Raw genomic sequence first — 26,248 nt, 5'->3', positions numbered from 1 at the left:
TCAATCTTGTAGAGTATTAGTCGGAGAAGGCTTTGAAACAAAAGCTTTCGCATGTCAGCTTTTGTGTTTGGGTGTCACCCGAGGCACTGGTGGCACACCATACGCGGGACAGATGTGCTCGCTAATTGCATGGTCTTGTAACCTACTTTGGTAACTAACAACTAAGGGATGATTCTGAAAAAAATCTCTCACAAACAAGACCTTTGTTATAAGAACGAATTAGTGTGAATTGTGTAACACATTTAGCCTACTGGATTCTGCCTAAAAGCAGCATTCCACCGTACGCCACCCTGCGGACAACATCTGAGTCTTAATTTTGAAGCCCACGCATGGTCAGCGTGTGCAACTGAGCAGCTAATGGGCTTTGTAAACTATAATTCACCTTCCCATAATCGAGGGGGTGAGGAGCTCATTTGACCTTCATATGGTTTAAGCCTTGAGCCTACTGATGCCAACGTCACGATAAATAACGTGTCTTGAGAGCCTAAAAGCATAATTGGCTGCATAATCTGCAGAATTCTTGTGTGAAGTACAGTGCTGAACTTTTGCATTTCATGTTGAAATTATGTTAGCATACTTACCATTAGCATTACTTTGGTAACTGAGACGAGTCTAGGACATTGCTACTCAGACATACTGCCGTTATCAGTTATAATGGAAAAATATACAATTATGTTAGTGTATTTACTTATTTATACATACTGTGTATGTATATAATATAAAAATGTGTTTCCAAAATCTGGAAGGACATCTAGATAAGCAGTGTTTTTTTCAGGCAGTTCTACAGAACTATTTATTCGATAGTAACGATCTAATACTGTAGTTTACTGATAAAATAACATCACCTTTGTATCTTTGTAATGCTGAAACATAACTGAGGCACTCCGCTTCCAGTGAACATCCCTCGACCTCGGGTAGGCAGAAGTATTTGTCTGCTGTGGGGGAGGGGAGTTGGGGCAGTGTTGTGACAGAATGAGATTGAATGAGGGAAAATACTTTTGACCAGCGTTGTCTTGCATAAATACCACTAGAGGGCAGCAGCGACCACTCGTTGGATTTTTTTTCCTGTTAGTTCCATCTTGCGGCCAATCAGTTTATTACATTCCTTTTACCCCTTTTTAAAGCAACAGTAAGGCGTTTTGGTCTAAAGCGAGTGAGAAAACTATCTACAAAGGGAGCTGCCACCAGCAGCCCAGTTGGCACTGATAAAGTCTTGCTAGCAAGCTAACTGGTGTCTTTTGGTGATACACTTGCTTTTCTAATACGTTCGTAGGGTGCTCTTTCCCGGACCACAGAACTACACATTGCATAGGCTGGACGGCAAGAGGGAATGACAGGTGTGTCTCTGTCCTTCAGATGACCATCTTCAAGTAACTAACCTTGAGCTTTTGAAGAATATTGACTTTCATCTGGATTTCAAGAACACAGTCTATGTCTACACCTGCTTTCTATTTACGTTACACATTCTCTTACATAGTAAACTCAAAGAGTTCAGTAGCAGAAGCAGTTTTTCTTTGTGGAGTAGACTTCAATGGTGTGTAGGCAAGCTTTGAAAAAGTTGAGTGTGAGAGAGATTTTATTCCGGGGTGGTGTGAGAGTCATGCGATGCCGTAACAAGTACAGATGTGGTCTTTTAATTCATGCTTATGAGGAATCTCTGATGGTGGCATGGGCGTGATGATGTATGTTAAAAACTATATTACATAACAAAGAAGAAGAAGGTACCCCAAAAGTATGATGGTGTGCAAGGAGGTATTTTAGTCACTTTCAGGACTGTACAGGACGTCTATCCAGGGTGCTGACTTGTGCCAGTAGTGATACAAATCTGACAATTGAAGGTATACTAAGCAAGTTTTTCATTTGCTCAGCCTGATGCTTATGTCATGCACCGCAAAGGGTTAAATAGCTACCGCAGTTTGTAATTTTTCATGCTTGTTGTTTTTCATGTTTTCATGTTATTGCCTGTTTATAAGGACGCCATGTTAGTAGTCATACTTTGGTGAGCTTTCCTTAAATTCCATCCACCCAAATGGAATGTATACTGAACCAAACCCCTTTTTCTCCCTCTGTCTGTCTCTCTCTCTCTCTCTCTCTCTCTCCCTCTCTCTCTCTCCCTCTCTCTCTCTCTCTCTATCTCTCTCCCTCTCTCTCTCTCTCTCTCTCTCTCTCTCTCTCTCTCTCTCTCTCTTTTGGGTCAGTCCAAAATCTAATTAAGGACAATGAAAAAGTGCTCTTCAATGTACATATAGCTGAATGACACATCTGGAACCAAGTACCTCTTGTGCCGCAGCGTATTCTTTAAATCTGTCATTCTGTCAGATCTCAGACTCAGGTCTTATGAGTGAAGCTTACAAATGAACTCAGTGACCGTTTCACTGCTATGGCCAAGATGGTATGTAGACCCAGTACTCCGTAGCCTATGTTTTGCCATTTGACATGAAAGTAAATTCACAAATTATATTCTGAACACACATTGGATTACACAATCAAATATATTGATGCCAGCAGTCAGATGCACACAATTACCTCACTTTAAAACACACACACACACACACACACACACACACACACACACACACACACACACACACACACACACACACACACACACACACACACACACACACACACACACACACACACACACACCACAGTTATGTATTGTTATTTTTCTTTTCTTTTTAAACTTTCATCCACTGAATTTTGAAGTCTGAATGATGCTGCAGTGGAAAATTGGCCTATGCCCAATGACTCAAAAGAGTCAAGTGTGTGTGTGTGTGTGTGTGTGTATGTGTGTGTGTGTATGTGTGTGTGTGTGTGTGTGTGTGTGTGTGTGTGTGTGTGTGTATGTGTGTGTGCGTGTGCGTGTGCGTGTGTGTGTGCGTGTGCGTGTGCGTGTGCGTGTGCGTGTGCGTGTGCGTGAGCGTGTGCGTGTGCGTGAGCGTGTGTGTGTGTGTGTGTGTGTGTGTGTGTGTGTGTGTGTGTGGGACTGTATACATAAGTCTACACTCTGTTTGATTTTGTCAGCTGTGTTCTCCTCTACACCCTTATTCCTCCCATAGTTTGCATTCACGTGTGATAGCTCCACAGCATTTCAGATGATATGACGGTAAGTAGCCATGATACCTGTTTATAGTAATTACATTGCAGCCGCTGAGCATTCTGTTCGATCTCTGTTGTTCAGACCACAGAAAACTCCAAACAGCTGGAGACTGGAGTGAATTAAGTGGCACCCTCGCAGATCCAGTTATGAGCCCAGCGAGGCTTGTCAAACATTGTTCAACACACACTCCGACTCGAACGAGTCTGTCTAGATTTTCAAACCATGCCCAGTCAAAGCCGGTGACCACCGTGGTTTAGCCATGCAGTTCTATCATTAAACGGTGCTTGCTATTTAAGCCTCTCTTCCATCTAGTGTTCCTCGCTATTTGAATGCCACTTTCCACTTTTCGTCCCATTGCCTTACAACCGCCCTGTACTTTCTCTGTCGTCACCTAAGGGGCTGCATCTTTCTTGCCTCTGTTGTCTCCCATCCGTCAGCCATGTCTCCTGCACACATCTCTCTTGTGCTTCTCTACTCTCCTCTCGCTCCCTGCAGAGGAACAAACCCCTGGGTGGATGGGACGGGTGGGTGGGGCACAGTGTAGTATGAAACTAGGCATGACCTTGATGAAGTTCAAAGAGGGAGAGTGGTGTGTGTGTGTGTGAGAGGGAGAGAGAGAGAGTGGGTTTGTGAATCACCTGGGTCAACTGAAGGTTATACCTTATTTCTGCATTTCATTAGAGGTTAAATAATAATATATTAGTTTCACTTATAATTTTAAAAAGGTCATTTCATACCCATATGCACATAAACTCACTTTTAGGTTTAATTCATACATGCAGCAACACTGCACACACACACACACACACACACACACACACACACACACACACACACACACACACACACACACACACACACACACACACACACACACACACACACACACACACACACACACACACACACACCACACACACACCACACACACACCACACACAGCTACCCTGTTTTTGTACCCCAGGTGGCTATGTTGTACTGCCATATTTCATAATGACTGCCTGCCAACAGGCATCAGCACATGCAATGTTTGATTATTTTAATAGACCATACCATGTGTGTAAGAAGTGTGTGGGGTTGTTTCTGTCCGTCGCCATGTTACACTTTTGTTTTCCCCATAATACGTGCCTCTCCAGATGTGAATTAAGAAAATGACATTGAATAAATAGACTGGATTCTTTTTCTCTTTTTTTCCTCTCCTAAGTCAAAAGGGCTCAACAGCGCATGTTCTTTTCTCGTAGTTGATGGCTCATTTGATGCAGCAAAACCCTCCCATAGCTGTTGAATTTTGAATGAAAACGTGTTGTGGCGTGAACTTAAAAGCATAGCACTAAAATACCGCAAAGACTAAACAACAAAAAAGGTTGTGTGTCTTTATGTGTGTGTATTGCGCACACCTATGTCTATACTTGTGTGTGTATGTCAGCACTCATCAGCCTGTTATACTGAGGCAAATTAAGAGTGGATGAAAGCAGGCCTGCACACCCTATGGAGTAAACATATTCATCTTGCACACTTCTGTGCCTGAATGTTTAGAACATTCACTAACACACACACACACAAACTGTACATGTCTATCTTTCTATCTAGCTATCTGTATACATACTGTGTGTATATATATATATATATATATATATATATATAAATATATATATATATATATATAGAGAGAGAGAGAGAGAGAGGGGGGGAGAGAGAGAGATACAGTATATCGGTTTGTATGCATGTATTTATGTATGACGATCATAAGACATTATTACAAAACTATGATTTTTTGCTGAGCTTGGTCATCCCTGAATGGCAAAGTGACGCTCTCATGTGTGATTTCCATTGTTTTTGTGCGCAACATAATGACCATAGACACTTTCTGTTCCTCAAATGATTTAAAGTTCCTCTAGATATGAACGACTGTCTTTCAGAAGAATAACCAGGAATCTCGGTTTCATCACTTTATATTTCATAACACTTCTGCAATGGCATTGAGCAAACATACTAAGAAGGGGAGCAGGGCCACTCTTGTTAAAAAGAGATTTTATTGGCAGAAATCCTTGGAGTTGTTCTGGATCCTACTGACAATGCGTTCCAATATTACCGTGAATGTAATCCTTTGGGTTTGCAGATTTATACGGAGGGAGTCAAAGCATGGTCATTGACACAGATTTTGTAAAATCACCAAGACACACAGGAATCTGCAAGCTTAAAATTCAAAACAGTTCTCAATGGCACATGAGAGAGAATATTTCCACCGTTTTATTTTGCCAGATTTAAGGGGGGATTTTGGAAGTCACATGCAAGACAAGCACACTCAGATCCACAGGATGTACAAGCAGAAATAAAGTGTCACTTCAGCGAGATGAAAAGGTAAAAAGTCAGGTAGGGTGACTCATGCTTTCCATATCCTTTCCTGTCCAGGCCACAACACTGACTGGCAGCCTCATGCACTCTTAGTATGCACACGACTTAGAGCACAGGAGCGCTCCTGAAATAAGCTCATCACTCCTTTTGGCGTACACTCTGTGAGTGTGTTTCTATCCACATACATGTGCAGTGACTTATTTCAAAGTAAACAAAAACATGTGCACTGTCTGATGCAGAAAAATGTGTATTTATATTGTTTGTTTCTGGTGACCGTAGTAACTTGCTGCTGCCAAATGAAAAAGGAGAGATATGGGTGTTAATCCAAGACTGTCGAAATGAGAGGTGGTGAGAGAGATAGAGAGAGAGAGAGAGAGAAGGAGAGAAAGCGAGAGAGAGAGAGAGAGAGGCCAGTAGTGGTCATAGTGATGACAGGTTCTGATGTTGCAGATTGCACATACAGTCCAAGGTTGTGTTTGAGGAAAAGTAAGGTCAAGAACACAATATACCTACGGTTGAGTGACAGAGTTATGTAAAGAATGAATTCAGAGGACACTAGGCCATGTAAAATATGACCATGGAGCAAGCGTTAATTTAGTTTACAATGGATCCTGAGCTAGTCCAGCCATGGTCTGCTAGTCTTGTCATCCAAAGGACTTTGTAACTGCACTCTCATATTTGTCTTTTCATACTTCTATCATCCAGACCCTCTCACCCCTTTCAGTGTCGACTCACTCTGCTCTTTTCTCTATCACTCATCTCTATTTCCTTCCATCAGCTATGGAGTCTTTCATCCCTTTTCTTTCTGTTTGAAACGTCTCCCTGCTCCAGTTTTTAAGTCCCCCTTCTCTCTCTCCCTCTCTCTCTCTCTCTCACACACTCAGTTTTATTCCCTTGCCATCTCTCTCACTCCTAGTACAGCATACTGCCCTTAACACCCCCCCCCCCCCCCCCCCCCCCCTTCTAATCTATTCCAGAAGACCGGCTACCATGGAAAACGCATAACAAGTGCACATACTTCTCTCTGGGCCAAGAACGAAATAACACAGAAAGGGGAAAATGGGAGTGGAGGAGGGGTTGGTCGGGGAGGGGGGGCAGACAGAGGGGGGGAAAGTAGAGAAAGTGTTTATTCAAACTCAAAGCTGACTCTTTTGTTGTGGCAGAGACCTGTCTTATATTAGAAGTCTGAGCTGCCTTCAAAGTCTGGAAAGACAGGGGACGAGCCAAGAGGAAGAGTTGGAAGGAGACAGAGTGAGACAAATCGAAGTGGAGGCGAGACAGAGTGTGTTTAATTTAGCTAAAAATGAAACTATGACCAGTGGTGAGAAATTAATATGAAAAAGTATACTTAAGAATAATGTGTTGCTTCTTTTAAGAGGGGCCAAGATGTTCCTCTACTGCTGCTTGGTATGTGTTACTGAGCTGAACTGTTGGACATATAAACACATGGACACTTAACCTACCCCTCTCTTTGAAACATGGAAATCTCTGATTCTGACTATGATGTTAACGAGGTGGAGTGTGTAGATGTCCATTAGACCCAATCCTGTAGAGCCTTACATTACGAGGGAGTGAGCATGTTTTACAATGATGGCAGCAGTAAAGCTGGCTGACCAGACAAAGAAGCTGCTCCAAGTTACAAAAACGGCCTTCAAGTAGGCTGTTCTTCATATTTTCTCTCTCTTTCTCTCTCTCTCTCTCTCTCTCTCCCTTGTGTTTTTCTTCATCTTCTTAAAGTTTAACATGTCCTCTCAAAAACAACACTGTCTCTATCCGGGTCAGGCCTCGAGCAGAGACAGTGTCACAGGGGGGAGCCCAAGGATAGCCAAGCTAAGGGCCCGCTTCTCGACTGGGACAAAAGGTTATCCAATCACGGTGCAGGTGTCAGGTACTGGGTGCGGGCAGTGGGAATGAGAGAGGACAGAAAAGTGGGCTGGAGGTGCCAGCGCTCGCTGCTGTGAAGCACGTCGTCCCAGCCAGACCCAGCATGGCTCATATGGAACCTGTTAACGTCGCATCGGTCTCTCTCTCTCTCTCTCTCTCTCTCTCTCTCTCTCTCTCTCTCTCTCTCTCTCTCTCTCTCTCACAGCAACCCAGAGCTTGGGCTGCTTAATTCAGTCCAGTTCTGAGACAGAGAGAAGATGGATAGAAAAGGCATGGTGATGGGAGTGGTGGTTGTGATGTTGGGTCGGGTTGGGGTCGGGCGGGGGCGAGATTGTCATTTGAAAAACAAGCTTATCCTTTTTTCGCTCATTTATCACACAAAATAATATTTTTTCTCTCATGGCTTAACATCCGAAGCAACAATCCACCCATGAATGAGGGCAGCTGACACCAACGAAAAATGAAGCCTCTCATAGGACACTTGACAATCTCTAGTTCAGTGAAATCTTTCACACAGTGAGTCACCACGATCAGGCTCATGCTCAATTATGCTCTCACAATTAAATCCCATGTTGCCAAAACAAACTGCATCATGACTGTTTGGTGACAGCGATCTCAGGAGGATCTCACTTTGGCACGTCTCAAAATTTGACTTGGCCTCTTCCTGGGTTATTTTAGGGAGTATGCATCTTCAGGGGGAAGCCCGTGCCAACAAGTAAAGCCTTTTTCTTGTTACACTCAAATTTAGGCAATATTTGGCCCAGAGGAAAACACATTTTCGAAAAGAACTGAAAGGACTGAGGTCAATTATTGAGGAATGAGAGTCTCTAGATATGTGTGTTTTTTAGGATTTTTTTTCTCTCCCTCTCCTTTGAAACCATTTGGCATGCATTTCTTCCTCTCATAATGTGGATGAATTGAGGCTTCCTCTAATCCACGATGAAACATTCACTGCGGAAACATTAAGAGGTTGGGCTCACCATCATTCAAAAGCAAATACTATGGATGGTATGTATGGTTAATAATGCGCCGGTCGTGCATGCTTTACTGGTAATTGTGGGGCAAAGTGGATTCCGAGTTATGAACATTCTTGTGCGGCGCCACCCTTTGGATCAGAAGTACTGTATCTTCCCTATTTGCCACTCCTCACCCCGTGTGTTTGTGTGTGTGCGTGTATGAGAGGGAGACTGTGTGTTTATGCATGTGTCTGTCTGTGTGAGTTTACCAGTGCAAGAGAGAGAGAGAGAGAGAGAGAGAGAGCAAGAGAGAGAGACGGCGCTGGCGCACGGACCGGGTGTCTGCGGTTCTGTCGCGGTGAGGGAGCGGAGAACGGGCGGTGTTGCCGAAATCCCGAAGAAATGTTCGTTTTGGAAACATCTTTTGCTTACATACCACCATCACGCGCTCCCCCTCTCTTTGCCATGGTCTAATATCGGCTTATTTCTCTTATAGCCTTTTTCACGTCCCGTGTGAGAGCTTGGGGTTAGTAACCCCAAAACATTTAAAGTCGTCATCTTTTTAACTCTCAGAATTGTTGACCATACGCTATGCATATGAACAAAGAGGTTTCGTGTATATTACGGCTGAATAGTGTCAAAATTAACGAACTTAATTGTCAGAGCCACGTATCGGACAGAACACAGACGACAGGTCAGGTGTGGAGTGATTTTTGAAGTGTCAGTTGTGGGCACAGGATGCGTCCTTTTGCTTTGGATTTTTGCCTTGAAACACAACTTTGAACTCCTTTAACCTAATCAGGATTAATGTTTCTTCATACGTCCTTCCGTTGCTGCCCCAGACTGTCAGCTTGAGTTGGATAGTCTGCAGTTGAAGTTCTCCACTCTCACTCGCTCCATTGCGAACCGGGTGGGTAACTGGCTGTTACACAGCTTTTTGGCTTCCTGATCACCATCAGACGAACGAGCCATGAATGATCGGGGTCAGAAGCCGACGAGTTCGTCACCTCAACTCCAACCTGCGAAGGTGCTCAATTCTGCTTTGGCACTCCGTTGCACCTAAGGATAGGATAGCCTACTTCACACAACTGCTGCTTCAATTCCGTCTGAAGGATGCGTTACTGTGAACATGCTAAGACCTCAGTTTCAAACAGCTGAAAAGATGGCTCTAAGTCGTTAAAAATGCAGGAACTTTTTCCGTCTTCACCCGTTACGCATGGAAATATGTCAAGAACGAAGATTGCCTCAACCACTGTGGATGCATGCTCCTGCGGTTAAATCCTGGATGGTGTAATATCGCTGATCGCTGCAGACAGTGGAGTATCCTCTAGATATGGGCTAACCCTAAAATGTTTAACATCAAGAGAATATGGTTAAGAAACACATAGAAAAAAATCCCTCTGGTGACACACATTGAGACGGCCAATTGAAGCAGAAACTTGGCTCAGTTTGACGGCGGCTGTTCACCTGTCGCTCCAAACCAAATTGGTTGTGAGGAGTTCAGTGCCAGCAGCGAATGCCTTCGCACGAAACACGTCTTGCGCCACCATCATCGCGGATGTTCTCGTGGGTTTACAGAAATCAGTGGAGGCCACTACATACTCTGAGAAGAATACGGACAAATACGGGACTCGTAAGACTTTTTCATGATAGCTGGACAGGTCAAACTCATGTCACAAGCGATGCGGCCCCTGCTCTCAGCGCTGCTCATAATGTAAGTTACAGTTAAAAATGACAGACTTGATCAATGCCAAACCGATAATACAGAGGTCTGATAGTTACCGTCTTACTTCATTTGACGAGGTTAGATGATCTGTGATGCATAGACGGGCCTCTTATTCGAGTTTAAGATTGACTGACGCTGAGCCCTTTAATCATACCTTCATACCTGACATGTACAGATGTTGTCCATTCAGTAGGTTGTTTTGAGTGCTCTCACATTTCACATGTTACCATGCAGACACTCTTGTCTGAATTTTTTAATTCATTGTTGTGTTCTTTGCTATGTGTCATTTGTTATCCAACTGCACAAGTTCATGCAGTTAAACAGTGACCTTGGAGGTCTGGTGGAGAGACTGGAGCATTTAAGATACCATGGAACTGTGACATATAGCTGACACACATGAAACTGAAACATAACTTTACAGTACAACAATACATATTCTATTTCATGGATGTTTACTTGCAATGGGTTAAAAAGAAGTACTTAGAAAAGTATCAACCAGTCATAAAGGTGTCTGATCAGCAGCAGTGATATATAAGCATTCATAACTCATCCCATCTTTTCTCTCTTAGGTGTTTCCAGGCTTTACTGGTAGTTTGCAGCCCTCTTCAGGTAAGCATATGTGAGCGGTCTCACTGGTTTACATATGTGCATGTGTACAGGAGCAATGGGATACATTTGATTGGCTTTGATTTGTTGTATTGGTGTGCATCCCCACTAACCTGGACCTAACTCTAAGGACCAAAAAAAGAAGTACAGTAACAACTCTGTCTCTCTGTCTGACTGCCACCACTAACAGGTGCTTGCCGTTGATAACTTCAACTTCAGTGTGCACGTGGAGAACCAGACGCGTCTGCGGGACGCCATGAGCCGTACGTACCACAGGCTCTATCAGCTGTACAGCAGAACCAGCGGCAAACACGTCCAGGTCCTGGGGAAAAGGATCAGTGCCAACGGAGAGGATGGGAACAAATATGGTAAGCCTCAGCCATCTGCTTAAGAGGAGGAGAGTCTCTCACTCGACCACATGCAGTAGTTAATAAAAATAGTCTATAGCACAACTGAAATAAAAGTATTTTTAGGAAATGGTAGTGGTAAGCCAAAAATAAATGCATCTGATACAAAGCCACTAATAAAAACTGAAACAAGCTGTTAAATGAGTTGCTTTCAAGATAAATTACGATAGTGAATAACAAAAGCTTGAGGGAATTTCTTTTTTCCCTTTGTGAGGTCGAACAAAAAAAAAACACAACATGATTAGAGAAGGGTGAAGCAGTGCAAAAGGCTTGTAAATATGAGACAATACTTCCATCAATCATTTTATGGATTTTCCATCTGCCCTGGGTGTTATTGATCTCTGTATTGATCTGGCTTGACTTCTGCGCTGTGCAGGGTCACATATATTATCCAAAGGGGGCCTCAGACAAAGATAATGCGTGTCATTTTTCACAGGCTGTGTGAGACTTACAGCTGATTAGAGAGTTCCTTCACTCTACAACCAAAAGGAAATATACCCACAACAGCTTCCCAATCCCTCCTTGTAAAATTCTCCATTTCTTTCTTCATCCCTCTCTCTCTTTACAAGCCCAGCTTATTGTTGAAGCCGACACCTTTGGGAGTCAAGTCAGAATTCGTGGGAAGGAGACCAACTTCTACCTGTGCATGAACCGCAGAGGGAAGCTCATTGGGAAGGCAAGTCAATTGTAAAGCTACCCTTGGCTCCCTTTATGGCTGTACCCAGCCAGATGTTATACAAGCTCTGTGTTTAATTGGAAAAAAGAACTGTGAAAACAGATACCTTTGTGGCATCCTTTGTTATGTACAGAGAGAAAAGTCAACAGGCATGCTAGTTAGTAATTCACTAGTTAATTAGGTTATAACTAATCCCTTATAATGCCATGGCTACAGTATTGGCTTAACATTGCTAAATTGAATTTAGCTTTTCAGTGTGCATACTTATATGGTAAAAAAAAATATAATTTGCCTTCCATTGTAGAGGGCCAGAAATCTCAGTGAGGATTGTGTCTTCATTGAGAAGATTCTGGAAAATAATTACACAGCACTGATGTCAGCCAGTCACAGCGGCTGGTACGTGGGGTTCACCAAAAAGGGGAGGCCTCGGCGTGGTCCCCAAACGCTGTCTAACCAGCAGGACGTGCACTTCATGAAGCGCCCCCCGCCGTGGCAGGATGCTCCAGACACAGTCACCGTTCGCTTCACCACCGTCAACAAGAAGACTAAAACAGATCAGGAGACAAGGCCCAGTTAGAGGGCTTCTGGTACATCCAAGAGACAAAAAACTTCATGTCTGGGAAAGCCAGAATGACAGTAACATGAAGAATGACGAATGTGGACTCCCTCTGTCTTTGGACTTTCATCCACGATCCTGTTCCATTTTTTTTTTTGGATTAGACCTTGTGTCTGGCACCATTTTCCTAGACAGAACCCCCCCCCCCCCCAAGTTGATGCAGCTTGGGAGAACTTTTTTTTCAGTCAGTTAATTGCTTCTTATATTGGGAAAAAAATACACTTCCTGTGGACACTTAATTGAAAACTATGACCACTGAGTAACCGTGACATACACTCCTTCATTTTCTTCACCAATCAGTTGTAAATTACCAATATTGTGTTGTAGAAAATGAGTGGACAGCTATATCTGTTCACAAATATTTACTCTCAAGTTCAAGTCTGCTGACCTACAAACACACGGCTTCAAAACGTTGGAGTAGCACTGGAGACCAAAGAAAGTATGAGGACTGTGTCGGTGGCAACTACAGTGCCCAGTTGAACGTACAGAGAGAAAATACTAACGTTCAGTTTGAAATTGAAATATGAATACATGTTTAGACGTGTGGATACAACATTCATCTTTATCCACTCAACCATGGCCTCTGTTGATACCGTTTTTTATTCTAGACACAGGACCTTTGGTTTCTGCATTTGAAACAATACGACATGCTGCTGTTATACAGTAACGCACAGCTTATACACCAACTCTTGCGAGAAATGAAATATGATTGATTATAATCTCTACTGTTAATAAAATTATTTATTTCATCAATGATGTGTGGAGGTTTATCAATGTTTGTTTGTAGCAGCTCTACCTTGAGCTGTTTGAAGGAGGGAACTACAGGCATTTCTAAAAACATTCTCAAACATTTCAGCACCACCTAGTGGTCACAATGCGATTCACCCTTTCAAATGTCTTCAAATGTCCATTAATCACATTGACTTCACTAGTATGATGTAATACTAGTAATCCATTAATTCTACTATATTTACAGAAATGAGTTACTTCTGATTGTGCATTGGTGTGTAGAACATATGAAACTGAAGAAACCCATGTGTTAGTAAGTGAGTTGCGGAAAACCTGAGAGGGAACAAGGGATAGAGACCGAAATAAAGAGAAAGAGTAGAAGAAAGAGCTTAGGCAGTCTGGCCTCAATTCGTCTACAACACTGTTGATCACCCTCATAAGGCCCCAACATTCTATCGGCTGAATGACTTCGACCCACTCCACCCTTACTCACGACACACACACACACACACACACCATTTAGGATGTCATGCATGCTAAACACTCCCCAGACAGATGCACAGTGCACACGCACGCACACACAGACGTACGCATACACTCACACAACTGACTTCTACAAGTGCTTTAACACTCCTTCACAGTCAAGATCTTTATTCTTATTAATAATAATGTGTTTTTTTTTCTTAAAAAAAATCATTTCAATATACAACACAATTTTAGACAAGACAACTCTGTTTTACAACTAAATTCAGCTCATTTATAGGTCATTCGAAACCTAGACAAGCAGACTGCAAAAATGGGACAAGACAGGACGGGCAAAGAAGAGAGATAGAGCAGGCGAGAGAAGAATAGAGGAGAGTGGAGAGACACTGTAGAAGTCTGTAAGGGGGGGGACAGAATTACAATTATTAGAGTACGATATGACAAAGAAAGCAAAAATTAATTAAAATTTCCCCAAATAAAAAAAAAGAGAGAAGAAAGTCAAAGAATAAAAAAGTAAGAAAGACCGAAAAATAGGGGGTCACTAGCACACTCTATTGTCCAATCATCCATTCATGCAGTAAGTCCATATGGAAGACACTCTCCTTCCTCCAGGTCTTCCACCATTTTTTTTCTCTTCTGTCAGAAAAAAAACCTCCAATAAGATAACAAAAGCAAGAAAAAAAAAAAAAGATCAAACAAATAAAAGCAAAACGGATCCACTGAAAAAATGTCTTTTGGGCCCACAGGGGTGGGACTGGGAGCTCTGTCACTCAGTCTTGTTGTTGGGGGTGACAGGGAGGAGCTCCTACTGCCCTCCTGCACCTTTTTCCTCTCTGTGACGTCTCTTTTTCGAGAGGCGCTGCCCATTCCATCTGTCCATCCATCCATCCATCTTTCTATTCTTTCACCCCTCCACCTGTGGTGAAATGTCTGTGAGCTCAGGCGCAGGAGGGGTGCGTGTAGAGTGGGGAGGAGGGGCTCTGTGGTGGAGGTGCGTCACTCCCACGTGGAGGAGGAAGAGGAGGATGGAGAGATGTGGAGAGAAGGTGAGAGGAGAGGAAGAGACGGGGAAGGAAGGGGAGGGAGGGGGGGGGGAATTCTTTTCCTCGACTTCATATCCTGGCATACTGACACAGAGGCTCGGTCGTCAGGACAATCCCCGCACATTCACACACACGAACATACACATTCACGCACACAAACACACACTCATACAGTGACCATCGCTGGGCCTACCCTATAAAAAAAAAAAGAAGAAGGACAAGACCATAATTTATCTTTAGTGTTAACACTTTGGGACAGGATGTAACTTGTCTGTGACACATATATTTCTGTGTGTGTGTGTGTGTGTGTGTGTGTGTGTGTAGATTAACAAACCTGCTATCTAGAGATGTATGTATACGTGCGGGAGGGCGATCGCCCTTCGTTTTGTCCATTGGTTGAGACATTGAGGAAGTCCCATATAAGAATAGTGTCGTCATGGGAACTGCTGATGATCTGGAACTCGTCAAACTGAAGCCTGAAGACTCGACCAGAGTGCTCCTGCAGAACAAAAAAGATCGGTCAGAACTCTCCACCTTCATCATCGACACCATGACAACCACCCTCCTGTTCTTATTCCGTGTGTTCCTGCAGCTCTACTCACCACCAATGTACGCAAACAGAGCGTGCTGGCAGGAGCCCGTGGATCCAGTGCAGCTTGCAGGTCCCAAACTTTGATTTTACTACAGAAACCAAAAACGCCTCATTAACATCAACATCCTCCTCCTCATCGCTGTCAAGCATGACTTTCCAAGCAGAGTCTAGAATGTAAAGCTTACCACATGTACAGATGATGAAATACGATTACAAGTACACCATGGTTATAATGTATTTAATTGGAGTAGCACTAATAATATGAGTAACATTTACCTTTATAACCAACTAAAGACCCAAGACAAAAGATTTAAGAAGGAAATATGCATTGCAGTATTTCACAAAATGCCCATCAATGTCATTTCTACCACTGAGGGCACTCCTTTCCCCTTGACTGGAGCAAAAGAGTAATGTGCTAGGGTCTATCAAGGCTACTGAATATAATCCAAACTGATTATAATGAAACATCATCCGACAGAATGCAAGAAAGTGGTTCAGACTGAAATAAATACATGAGGACAAGAAAGATAAAAGGCCTTTCGCACCCGTCATACGCTCCACTAACGATACGCTTGTTGTCGAACCGAATGCACCGGACCAACTCCTCGTGACCTTCCAAAACTCGCAAACATGCACCACACTCAATATCCCACAACCTGGAAGAGAACACAACACAGGGCCAGACATGAAAAGTCTGCAGAAAACTGAAGGGCAACATAAATGTCTTTTACTCTTTCCATAAAGAATAACATTCCCAGTACACAACCAACATTTAAAATACATAGAAATAGATCTCTTCCCACTTACATAGTCACTTATCAATAAATATAGAAATATCCCTTACACTTACATAATCACTTATAAAAAATATCCCTTGATCAGTGTCAAATCATTCAGTTTACTGGAATATATTTCTAGATGTTACTGAAAATATGTAGAATGACATGCAGAATACACATCCTGGAATATTAGTAATTACATTTCAGTAAATTACGTGGGAAAAACTTGAATGGCTTTAGCTTTATGCAAAATTAGTTTTCCCAATACGTGGGTAAAGTGTTCACTTCCAAGATTCTCTCAGGTAGGGGGTTTAGCAGGGAAAAAAGGTTTTGACTATAGAGATAGAGATTCTTCAGGGACTATAGAGGTAGAGATTCTTCAGGGACCCCACATGTTATAACACAGAATTTCCCATCAGGGATCAATAAAGTACATCCAATAGAATGTTTGAGCTACGCTCCCGATCTTAGGTCAGCAATGAGCGGCAGATTTCCAACGCACCTGATAGTGTTGTCAGATGAGCCGCTGACCACCAGCCTGTCCCTGTACTGCAGGCAGGCGATGCCCCGCTTGTGCCCGTTAAGTGTGCGCACAAACTCGCACGTACTGGTGCTCCATACCTGTAGAGGCAACGAGAGAGAGAGAGAGAGAGAGAGAGTGTCAATGCAGAACAGAGAAAAAATGACCCAGGCTTGGGAACACATAACACAATGTGAAGTAGATCTCTATGAATATGGTGAGTATTTCCCATAAATCAAGGACGACCCAAATTTCAAAGCCACTCAAAAATTCTCAAAGCCAAAGCTACACGACAGTCATGAGTGACGAGGCTGGACCTGTTGGGTAACTCCTGCAGTGCTCCTATGGCACGCATACGCACGCACGCACGCACACACACAGACTTGAGTGCATGCCCTGCCTGCCCTCCCTCATCATTCGGGGAATGTTTTTGGGAGATGTCGAACAGAGCTGTAGCAGACAGCTCTGGAGAGATTTTTTTTTTTCACCCCTCCCTTTTTTTCTCTCTTGCTTGTGCGGAATGCTTTGGCCTTTCTCCCAAGGCGATGGGTGGGCTCGCACGGGTCTTTGTTCCTGGAATCCCGGCTGCCCACAAATCCAGCGTCTGGAAGAGAGCGCGAGGGCGGGTGCAGAGTAGAACTGAGCCCAAGTCGAGGTGAGCTGAGGGGCCAAGCCAGACGTTGGCCAGCGGCAGCGATACTGTCAGGACTGGAGTCTGGACTAGGTCCTGGTACCAGCAGACACCAGCACACAGCAGAGCACTGCAATCCAGCACCCTCTGGTGGACATTGAAAACACTGCTCTGCTGAAGGTGGGAGCACCTGAGCGATTTGGGGATTTGAGATATGGCGAGTAATGTGGCGCCTTTTCGATTGCCGTTAACTTTTGTGGACGGCAAAATGTGCCCCAAAATACGGGGTTATCTATGTAGCCTTTAAACCAGTAACCAAACAGTAAACCACTTCCACTCAAACCAATAGTTATTTGGGAGAACAGAACTTGTTTTACACTTGACTTGCACTAACTGAATTTGTCAGTTTAAAGGAGACACTTTACTTCACAACTTTACAATTCAATATCACTCAAATCAAAGATAAGACTACATAGATGGCACAGCGGTATAGCATCACCAGGCTGAAGACAATCTCTCACACAGAGCAAACTATACATCCCCCAACCAGACATATCCATATATGTACATCTGCTGACGAAATTATACAGAGAACCAACCAATCCAACATTTCCACAGTACCCTAAAAATTACCCACAAAAGCAATGATGCAGCAATGACCTCCCTCCCCCAACTGACCTTTATAGTGCGGTCGCCCGATGCAGAGACGATATACTTGTCGTCAAAGTCAACCACGTTGACGGCGGCGCGGTGGCCCACCAGCACACGGCGCAGGCTGATGTCGGTGGGTGAGGCCATGTCCCACACGGCGATGGAGCGGTCCTTGGAGCACGTCACCATCAGGCCGTTGCAGAAGCGCAGATGCAGCACCGCCTCGTTGTGGTGAATGAGCGTGTTCAGCACCTCGCCCGAGTTCACGTCCCACACCCTGCCACAGACAAGCAGACAGAGGGATGATGACCAACAAGCACCAACATGTAACATGCTAATGCTAATAGCACTATGCAGTTGGCCAGCATAAGCTGTGGATATCTGAAGCCTCAGGGTAGAAGGTTAGCTACTGTGGTTTATGATAACAGCAAAAGTAGGTGAACACTTATCTACCCCTTATGCCTCTACACTGCACACTTGTATGTGCACGTGCATGTGATACACACACACACACACACAGCTGTGAAACACTCCACGAGTCTAGACAGAATAGCATAAATAAGATGTCAATAATATGACAGAACTATGGCACTATAGAAACTGAACGGAAATCTGGTAGAGGGCAATGGGAATGGTGGGATGAACTAAGCAGATGTCCGAAAGAGGAGAAGAGAGAGAACAGTGACAGAAAAGTGGTGGGGCCCCATGGGTATGGAGCTTGAAGAGAGTCTCTGGGGGTGTATGATAAAGAAAGAGCTGTTTTATCAGTCAGACCAATAAGAGTGTTGAGTAGTGAAGCGCCTAGTGCCAGTGATGTAGGTATTCAAAAGAGACTTCCTGCTTTTTTACATTGTGAATTTACTACTAGTGATATGATGGATTGGTGGGTGTCCAGGAGGGGGGGGAAGAGGGGGAAAAGGGACACACTAAGGCATGAAGAAGAGGAGGTTGCAGACCTGACGGTGGAATCTGAGGAGCCTGTGACGATGACCCGCTCGTCATACTGCAGGCAGAGCACAGAGCCGGTGTGGCCCGTCAGGATCTTCAGACACTCCAGGGTCTGTTTATCCCAGATCTGCAAAACAAAGGAGAAACCGGTTCAACAATCCCACCTACACACACACACACACACACACACACACACATATCTCTGCAGGGTCTGTGTATCCTAGATCTGAACAACAGTCAAACATTGCATCTCACTTCCACACACACATATTTCATGCATAGATCATTGCGTCAAGTTCAGGGAATACACTTGCCTGGTTGTTGGTGTGCAGTCACTGAGGGTTAAAATATTTTTATATAGTCTTAGTGCAATGCAAATCATGAACGCGCTAGTCAAATTGGGCCTTAAAGCGAGAGGAGAACAATTCTTCCATCTCCACACACCCACAGATGCACAGATTTCGCGTGAGGCCAAAACCTCCAACGCATACACACACACCTTGATGGAGTTGTCGCGGAGGCCGCTGATGATTTTGTCGTCGTCATACTGTAGGCAGTAAACACCTTTGCTGTTCTCGGAGCGACACTGAATCCTCTGCAGGTTGTGCCGCCCACACCTCCAGTTGGCCTCGATAGTCTGATCAGGAGAGAAAGGGGGGTGGAGGGTGAGACAAGGCAAAAAGAATAAGCCTGACACGAAGCCGAGGCCCTACAAACAGTCCTCCAGAAAGACACTGCTACACAATTTCTGAGTGTAACTTGCTCATGGCATTTCCAATTTGCCTGGGAAAATTTGCTTATTAGCGCTTCTTGCTTATTTGGTTTCCCCTGATTGGTGTCATAGGTTTCTTAATGGTTAATGGGCGGTGTAGCTATTCCCTCCACAAACACTTCTCGCCTCATTTCAGTCACTTTGCAACACCGCTTTACCTTTTTCTCGAAGCCCAACTAATACCCATGACGACAAAGAGAGAGGGGAGACATAGGTATACTGTACTGATGGGGCCTACATTTTCCATTCCACACACGCTTAAAACCTTACCAGAGATTGCACACCCTGGTTAACACATACCGGCACCCAGCCAATTCGCAACGAACACGGTCGCTATAACATGTCTGCGATTCCACAATAAAGAACACGATCACACCATTCAAAATGTATTCAAAGCAACAGAGCAGTTGGCTTCCTGCCCTGGTTTAAATTAGCTCTCTCGAATGTGTAAAATCTACCCATCTTAGTTTACCTCCCTTTTGAGAAAAAAAAAAAAAAAGACAGAGTGCCAGCCTCAGCTGTCACCTCATCTGACTTCTTGGCGTGCTGTTGGAACCCACGCCCTTTCTCATCCGTAGCTCTGACCGTCCATCTATAAGAAAGTCTCTCTATTCTATTATATTCTGCATACCGACTCAGGTCAGTACTGGCCTGGGTGTCTTCATCTTTCTAATAATCATGCATTAGGCTTCTGTCTGTTGACTTCCGCCAGCACTGATGCACAGCCGGATGTATTCAATTGTACAGCATAGGGGCTATCAAAGTACTTCACTACAACCAGACAGAATTTAGCTGGGTCAAAAGAAAACTCAAAAAGTGGCATCTGGGCTTTGAGTAAACATTCTCTCTGGCAGTACAGGGTCCCGTGGAGTCAAGACATAATGTCCCCACATGGCGTCCTCTTCAAACTGCTGAGGGGGGAGAAACGGTCGCAGCAGCTCTCCCTTCAGTCATAAATCATCGTTATTCACTGCAGTGCTGATGTGCGCCTGTCTTTGTCCAACAGTCTGTTTTAATCTCACTTAACAGGGAAAGCTCAGCGCTGCGGCACTCACCTCGATGTCTTGGATTATTTTTGGATACAGGGAGCGGTAGTAGGAATTTGGCGGAACTTCTGTTGTTCGGTTCTTGAAAAGGTACTTCTCCCTGATGGATTCAGCAAGATAGGAGATTAGGCTTCACACTTTCAGCTACATCTCAATCCTGGGTTACACTTTGGATAATGATCAGCATCAATAAACATTAACAATTCTGAAACATTTACAGACTATGCTATGATACTTTAAATACTTGCTAGGAAAATGCAAATCTGCTAATGTGACTAACACACTTGAAACTGTTTCTCCAGGCAATTCACAATCTTTCTATTTCTATTTCACAGAACAGCCAATACAGAATTGTCTGGCACATAAAGAGTTTGTTACAACACAACTACAGAGGTGGTACTGAACTCACCACTGGTGCCTCTCCGACAAGCCCTTCCAGAGGGGGTCGGTGCGGACCATGCGCTCAATCAGTTTCTTCCACAGCATGCCTTCGGAGATGACCCGCTGCCACTCCTTACACACCAGTTCAGCCGAGCACAGCGAGCGCGCGTCCAGGAATGACAGGATGTTCTCCGCTATGTGGTCCAGACCCTGAGCTACAGGGAAAAATTGGGGGGGGGGGGGGGGGGGACAGGAAGTTCAGTATGCCAGGTGTGAAAAAATAAATGTCGATAAATGTTACATTTTGTGATGGTGTTATCAATGTCAAAACCGCTTTTTAATCAATAGTTTAAATGCTAAGGTTTGTGGTAGATAGTGGTTTATTTTGTCTTGTGTTTAAACCCCCCACCACTGGATAGCAGTGAGGTAATCTATCTTCAGCCATTTGATGCTTCACTCCAAAGATTTCCTTAAATTATTATTATTTTTTTAAATCTTAATATATCGCCTTGTTAACAGTATCACAGTTTATCGCCATATATTGTATTGTAACCCCTTAATATGAATGTGTATAGTATCGCCAGATTCTTGCAAATACACAGCCATATTCCGTATGTATGGGGGGGTTGGTTATTCCATTTTACATCATATGTAGTGAGGATCAGTGGCTATAATAAAAGGATCTAACAGGGCTTGGTTCATTAGGTATGTCAAATGTGACACCTAGGCATTGATACACTGCAGTTCCCAGGTGGAAATACTCAGCCAGGGAATGGCATTGACTGCTTATTTCCCTCGTGACATGGTATGTCATGTTTCATATAAAAACCACCAAATGGACATGTTAACCAGGTTTGTTTAGGTAGGTAGGCTTTTAACCTGATTTTCACTGAATGGGGTATTAGACTACTCTCCACGACACACCTTTGAGAGTATCCAGGCAGAGGCCGACGTGGTGTCACCGTCACCAGTCACATCAAGACAGCTATAATACCAGGGGTAGCCCTCTAAAGAGCAGACAGGCCATGTCTGTGAGAGACAGGTCATTATTGTCCCTGGGCACAGTAAATCCAACATTTAAGCCTCTCCAAAAAGAAAGATGGATTGAAGGAAACACAAAAAGATAGACCAGGACATAAGAAGGGGGCTCTAGGGATTTCTGGTGACAAATGTTAAACTATGCCCACAATTCAATTTAGTGTCAACAAATAATGACAGAAACGCTTCAAAATGTTGACAAGCTGTGGATGCTCAATCAAATGCACAGGTGGGCAATCCCTTATCTCTTACACTATTCTGTAAATTTCTCTCCAAAAGCACAGTTAAAATCTGTGAGTACCATTAAACAGGAGAAATCCTGTTTTCATCTTTTTTTTTACTACTCAAAACATTTCATTCAACTCTGTGTGACTCACAAAAATACAATAGGGTGCGTCCCTGGCTGCAGGCAAATAGGAGGGGTACTCCTTACAAGAGCCGGGAGCAGCCCCAGCAGATAATGCTAAAAATGGATTTAGGATCAGTCCGCGGTGGAATCTGTGGCACGAACAAAGCATCTCAATACGTGTCTGAAGTCAGGAGCATCATGACCAAACTGGTAGGCGGGTGAAAAAGCCGAGCGAAGTGGACTCCAACACACTAAAACGAGGATCAACCATGTTTACACTGACAGGACGGCATTCCTTTATGTTATACAGGCTATGGATGAAATGGCAAACACAGACCTGCCCTGGTTTTTCTACACCTTCTATACTTACAGTATCAACCACAGATCAATGTGTGAACAGATTAACAATATTAGCCACATTAAGTTGTTTTTAGTCACTTACTGACAAAGCAATTCCATATCAATGCACGTCTTGCCACTATTTGCACATATTAAACACTTTCGACCAGTAAGACAAACCCAGCACTGACAGTCTACTCTCAAAAAACAGGGTAAACAGACACACAAGCGATTCATGACCTGAACTACTGTCAAGCCTAATAAATTCAAACTCTACTAGATGAATTACACTGCAATTGTTCTCCAAGGCCAGGTTCTCAGTATAGGAATGGCAACGAGAAAGAGACTCTGTCGAGTCTTAACCTGATGTTGGTAAGTGTACCTGGCAGTACTGTGATGAAATCCCTTTGGAGCATGGGCTTGAGGTAGGAGTTGATATGGCCGTGCTGGTAATGGCACATGCGCGAGATCAGGTGCTCCACAAACTCCACCTGGTCGGCCTCAGACCACTGGTCAAACAGCTGTATGCATACATCCTTCTCCTTCATGTAGTTGCCTTCCGATGGCCGTTTCCGCGAGCCCGTCATGGGACCATTGCTGATCTGAAATCAGATAAAATAATGAAACAGAACACCATTCTCTGCATTCTCAACATATACAGATGAAAGTGACAGTACTGAAAGGCAAAGTACATGGCATTCATGGAGGGTAAATTAATTTGGGGGAAAAAATACAGTCTAAAAATTGGACTACAAGCAATCCAGTCCAAAATTCAATGTGTTCAGAAATCAATAATTAGTTTAAAAAAATCAATTACACCTCTTTTGCATGCATGCCATTGCCAATTGACTGGGGGAGGTCAAAAGCAGCCTTTTAAAGGGCAAAAAATATATATATATTTCACCATTGGCAAACTTAATACCTCAACAACAAATGGTATCTCTGATGGAAAACAAGCCATTTCTATCTATGAAACATATCTGGAGGAACCAAGACAAATATAGCCAAAGGAGACAGTGGACAGAATGTCAGTTTTGCTCAAGCCCATAGAAATAATGTTATTCAATGATGAACTGGAAGGTAGCTCGCTCACCTTGAACACTGTGGTTGTCTTGGGGGAGAGATCCCCTGTCTGTGACTCCATGACGGAGGTGTTCTGTGAGGGGGGAGAGAGAGATAGAGAGCAAAGAACCTCTATGAATGCAGTGATGATCATGCAGACTACTCTGAAAAAGGAAAGCAACTGAAACAATATGAATTGACCTTTTCTGGCTCTGTGCTCATGCTAACATGAATGATGGTCCAGTCCTGCGTTTGTTATGTATAAACAACAACCAGTATGGTTCCAGTATGAGCATGATATTAAGCAGGGTAAGTGTGTGTGTGTGTGTGTAGGAAAGAAAGCAACCTTTCAGGAGCCCAAAGTATACACATTAGCCCAGGCCCCATAGCAAAATGTCAGCAAAACAAACACAAACACCATGCCTTTAAACCTCGCGTTTGTTTTAAGAGGTAGATTGGGTAACTGCCCACATAGTTTTCATCATTTCAGCTTCAGGCAGCTGATATCGTACTGTGATGCCACATCCAATCTTAGCTTGTCTTACCACATCCCTGTTTATAATCAGAATAACCCCATGACAAATTAAACACAAATATAGCACAAGAGACTGTACAAATAAAGGGTACCGAGAACTTGGGGTAAGCGGGAGCTAGTAACAGGCACAGCTGCTGTTCCGAGGGTGCCACTTCCAGGCCCTTTTATAGGATACAGCAGGTGTGAAGACACTTTGGTCTGACTTTACTCAACTCCAGGAATTCTGTAGACCATGCATGTTCATGCTGACCCATCAACTGCAGAACCAGAAACTACTGTGCTGTCTGTCTCGGATCATAGACAAAATCCTTTTCGCGCTCTTGAAATGTCGCCACACCTTATAACATTTGCAGTGAAATTCACGTAGGCCTTTTTTTAAAGAAAAAATACTGTATCCATGGCAACAAAAAAGAAACCATCTAGACGCCGGTGCAACAACTGATTTGCATAACCATCACTCCTTATCGGATGAGAATACAAACTTCTATGAAAAATTAAATAATGGAATTAACTAGGACAAATATGCAATGTATTGTTGGTGATATAACTACTTCCCTTACATTAGTTGTAACGTTTCTTCCCATCACGACAGCGTGTGTCCACCTCACAAACTATTATGAAATATTGCATGTCCAGGTAGGTTGACAAGGTGATGGGAGCCAACACTACATTGGCTTGCGATTCATTATAACACAGCTAGCAGATAACGTTACCTGTGGTAAGTATCATACACCAACTTACACCATACATTTCGGGAATTACATTCTACAACAAAACGTCCCAACCAAGCACATTGTTCAGTATTTTCATCAGTAAAATCAAACTAACGTTACCACATACACTGCAATCAAAGCACTGAACGAAGCAACTAACGTCAATGTTACTGCGAGCACTGTTACTAAGCTGTCGTTAGCTAACTACATAGGTTACAGGTACGAGGTACTTCAACCATTTGGCCACCGTTTCTCAAAATTGGTACTGAAAACAATTATGACACCGCCGCTGCACCCATATCAAAAAGAAGCCGGTAGCCATATAGTTAGCTAGCTTCATACAAATCGGGCGAACCAGGTTAGCCAGCTAATTTATCTAGCTAGCAAGGCAGCTATTGCTAGCGAGCAAATTACTTCCTTCTACGCAGCTTGAAACGCCTCTCACCTCGGCTTTGACAGCCGACTGGGCAGGGTTCTGCCCGGGTACTATTTGAGATTCATAAGATTAAGCTTAATTGAGCGCTTGTAATATTTAAAAAAATCCCGATTACATGAATGTCATCTGGACATCGTCCACCGTCACCATTACACCGCGGATATAGGCAGGCTAATGGCGCAGAGGCGCCGCAGTGAGACCCACTTAGCTAGCGAACGTTAGCTTGGTATCTTGATGGCTAGTCAACACCGACGGCTAAAAAACGACTTAGCATTCAACCATAACTAATAGTGTTTTAATTCAATATATCTACATTCCCGATGTCTAATATGTCCAAGTAAACTATGTTATACTACCCCCACCGGGAGGGAACATAACTGAGTAAGGGAAGATCTACCAACTGATGCACTTTTGGCTAGCTAGCTAATCTACTCTGCTAGCTACCTAGCTGAATGGTATCAGGCCCTCCCTATCAAAGTAGGTAGCTAGCTATTTGTCTCCCAGCTCACCCCTCCTTTTTCCACCCCCTCTGTCGATCTGCAACCGCTACATTCGACCAGATTTTCCTAAAGCCGACAAAATCGCTTTCAATTTTAAATAAATACTCAAACATCGAAGTCAAGCTAAATAAAAAATTACACCCTACCATTAGCTCCACGGTTTTGTCCTCCATCTCCGGCTCCATACTGTTGTTCCTCGCAGCAAAAAATGGAAACCCAGCCCTGCGTCGGCGGCCTGCAGCAGCAGCTGAGACGACGTCAGAACACAAGGGGCGGAGGGGGAGGGGTATTTATAAAATCGCATGAGTGGCTGGTTGGCCCAGCGCTGACAAAGAGGGTGTTGTTTTCGCTGTGAACTGGATCGCGATTGGA

General features: G+C 43.7%; 2 protein-coding genes across 2 annotated transcripts; one reads left to right on the top strand and one right to left on the bottom strand.

Moving 5' to 3' along the window:
- Positions 1 to 9,980: 9,980 nt before the first annotated feature.
- LOC308370846 (fibroblast growth factor 18-like) lies at positions 9,981 to 12,290 on the top strand (the record flags this gene model as incomplete). The annotated part of the gene is made up of 5 exons (XM_080845565.1): positions 9,981 to 10,012; positions 10,594 to 10,633; positions 10,821 to 10,998; positions 11,607 to 11,724; positions 12,026 to 12,290. The coding sequence occupies 5 exons, from the start codon at positions 9,981 to 9,983 to the stop codon at positions 12,288 to 12,290; spliced, it is 633 nt and encodes a 210-aa protein (XP_080701691.1).
- Positions 12,291 to 13,647: 1,357 nt separating this feature from the next.
- Positions 13,648 to 26,099, bottom strand: fbxw11b (F-box and WD repeat domain containing 11b). Its single transcript, XM_080833461.1, has 13 exons — positions 26,023 to 26,099; positions 23,724 to 23,786; positions 23,013 to 23,232; positions 20,933 to 21,119; positions 20,533 to 20,623; positions 19,205 to 19,342; positions 18,714 to 18,832; positions 17,785 to 18,034; positions 16,458 to 16,576; positions 15,722 to 15,832; positions 15,187 to 15,265; positions 14,919 to 15,083; positions 13,648 to 14,778 (listed from the first exon to the last, which is right to left on the bottom strand). The coding sequence occupies exons 1-12, from the start codon at positions 26,059 to 26,061 to the stop codon at positions 14,922 to 14,924; spliced, it is 1,578 nt and encodes a 525-aa protein (XP_080689587.1). The 5' UTR covers positions 26,062 to 26,099; the 3' UTR covers positions 13,648 to 14,778; positions 14,919 to 14,921.
- Between the last annotated feature and the right edge of the window lie 149 nt (positions 26,100 to 26,248).

This window comes from Sprattus sprattus (genome assembly GCF_963457725.1).
Source record: "Sprattus sprattus genome assembly, chromosome: 1".
In the NCBI taxonomy this organism is placed as follows: domain Eukaryota; kingdom Metazoa; phylum Chordata; class Actinopteri; order Clupeiformes; family Clupeidae; genus Sprattus; species Sprattus sprattus.
Note: the sequence above shows the minus strand (reverse complement) of the source record. Positions and strands in the feature narration are given on the sequence as shown.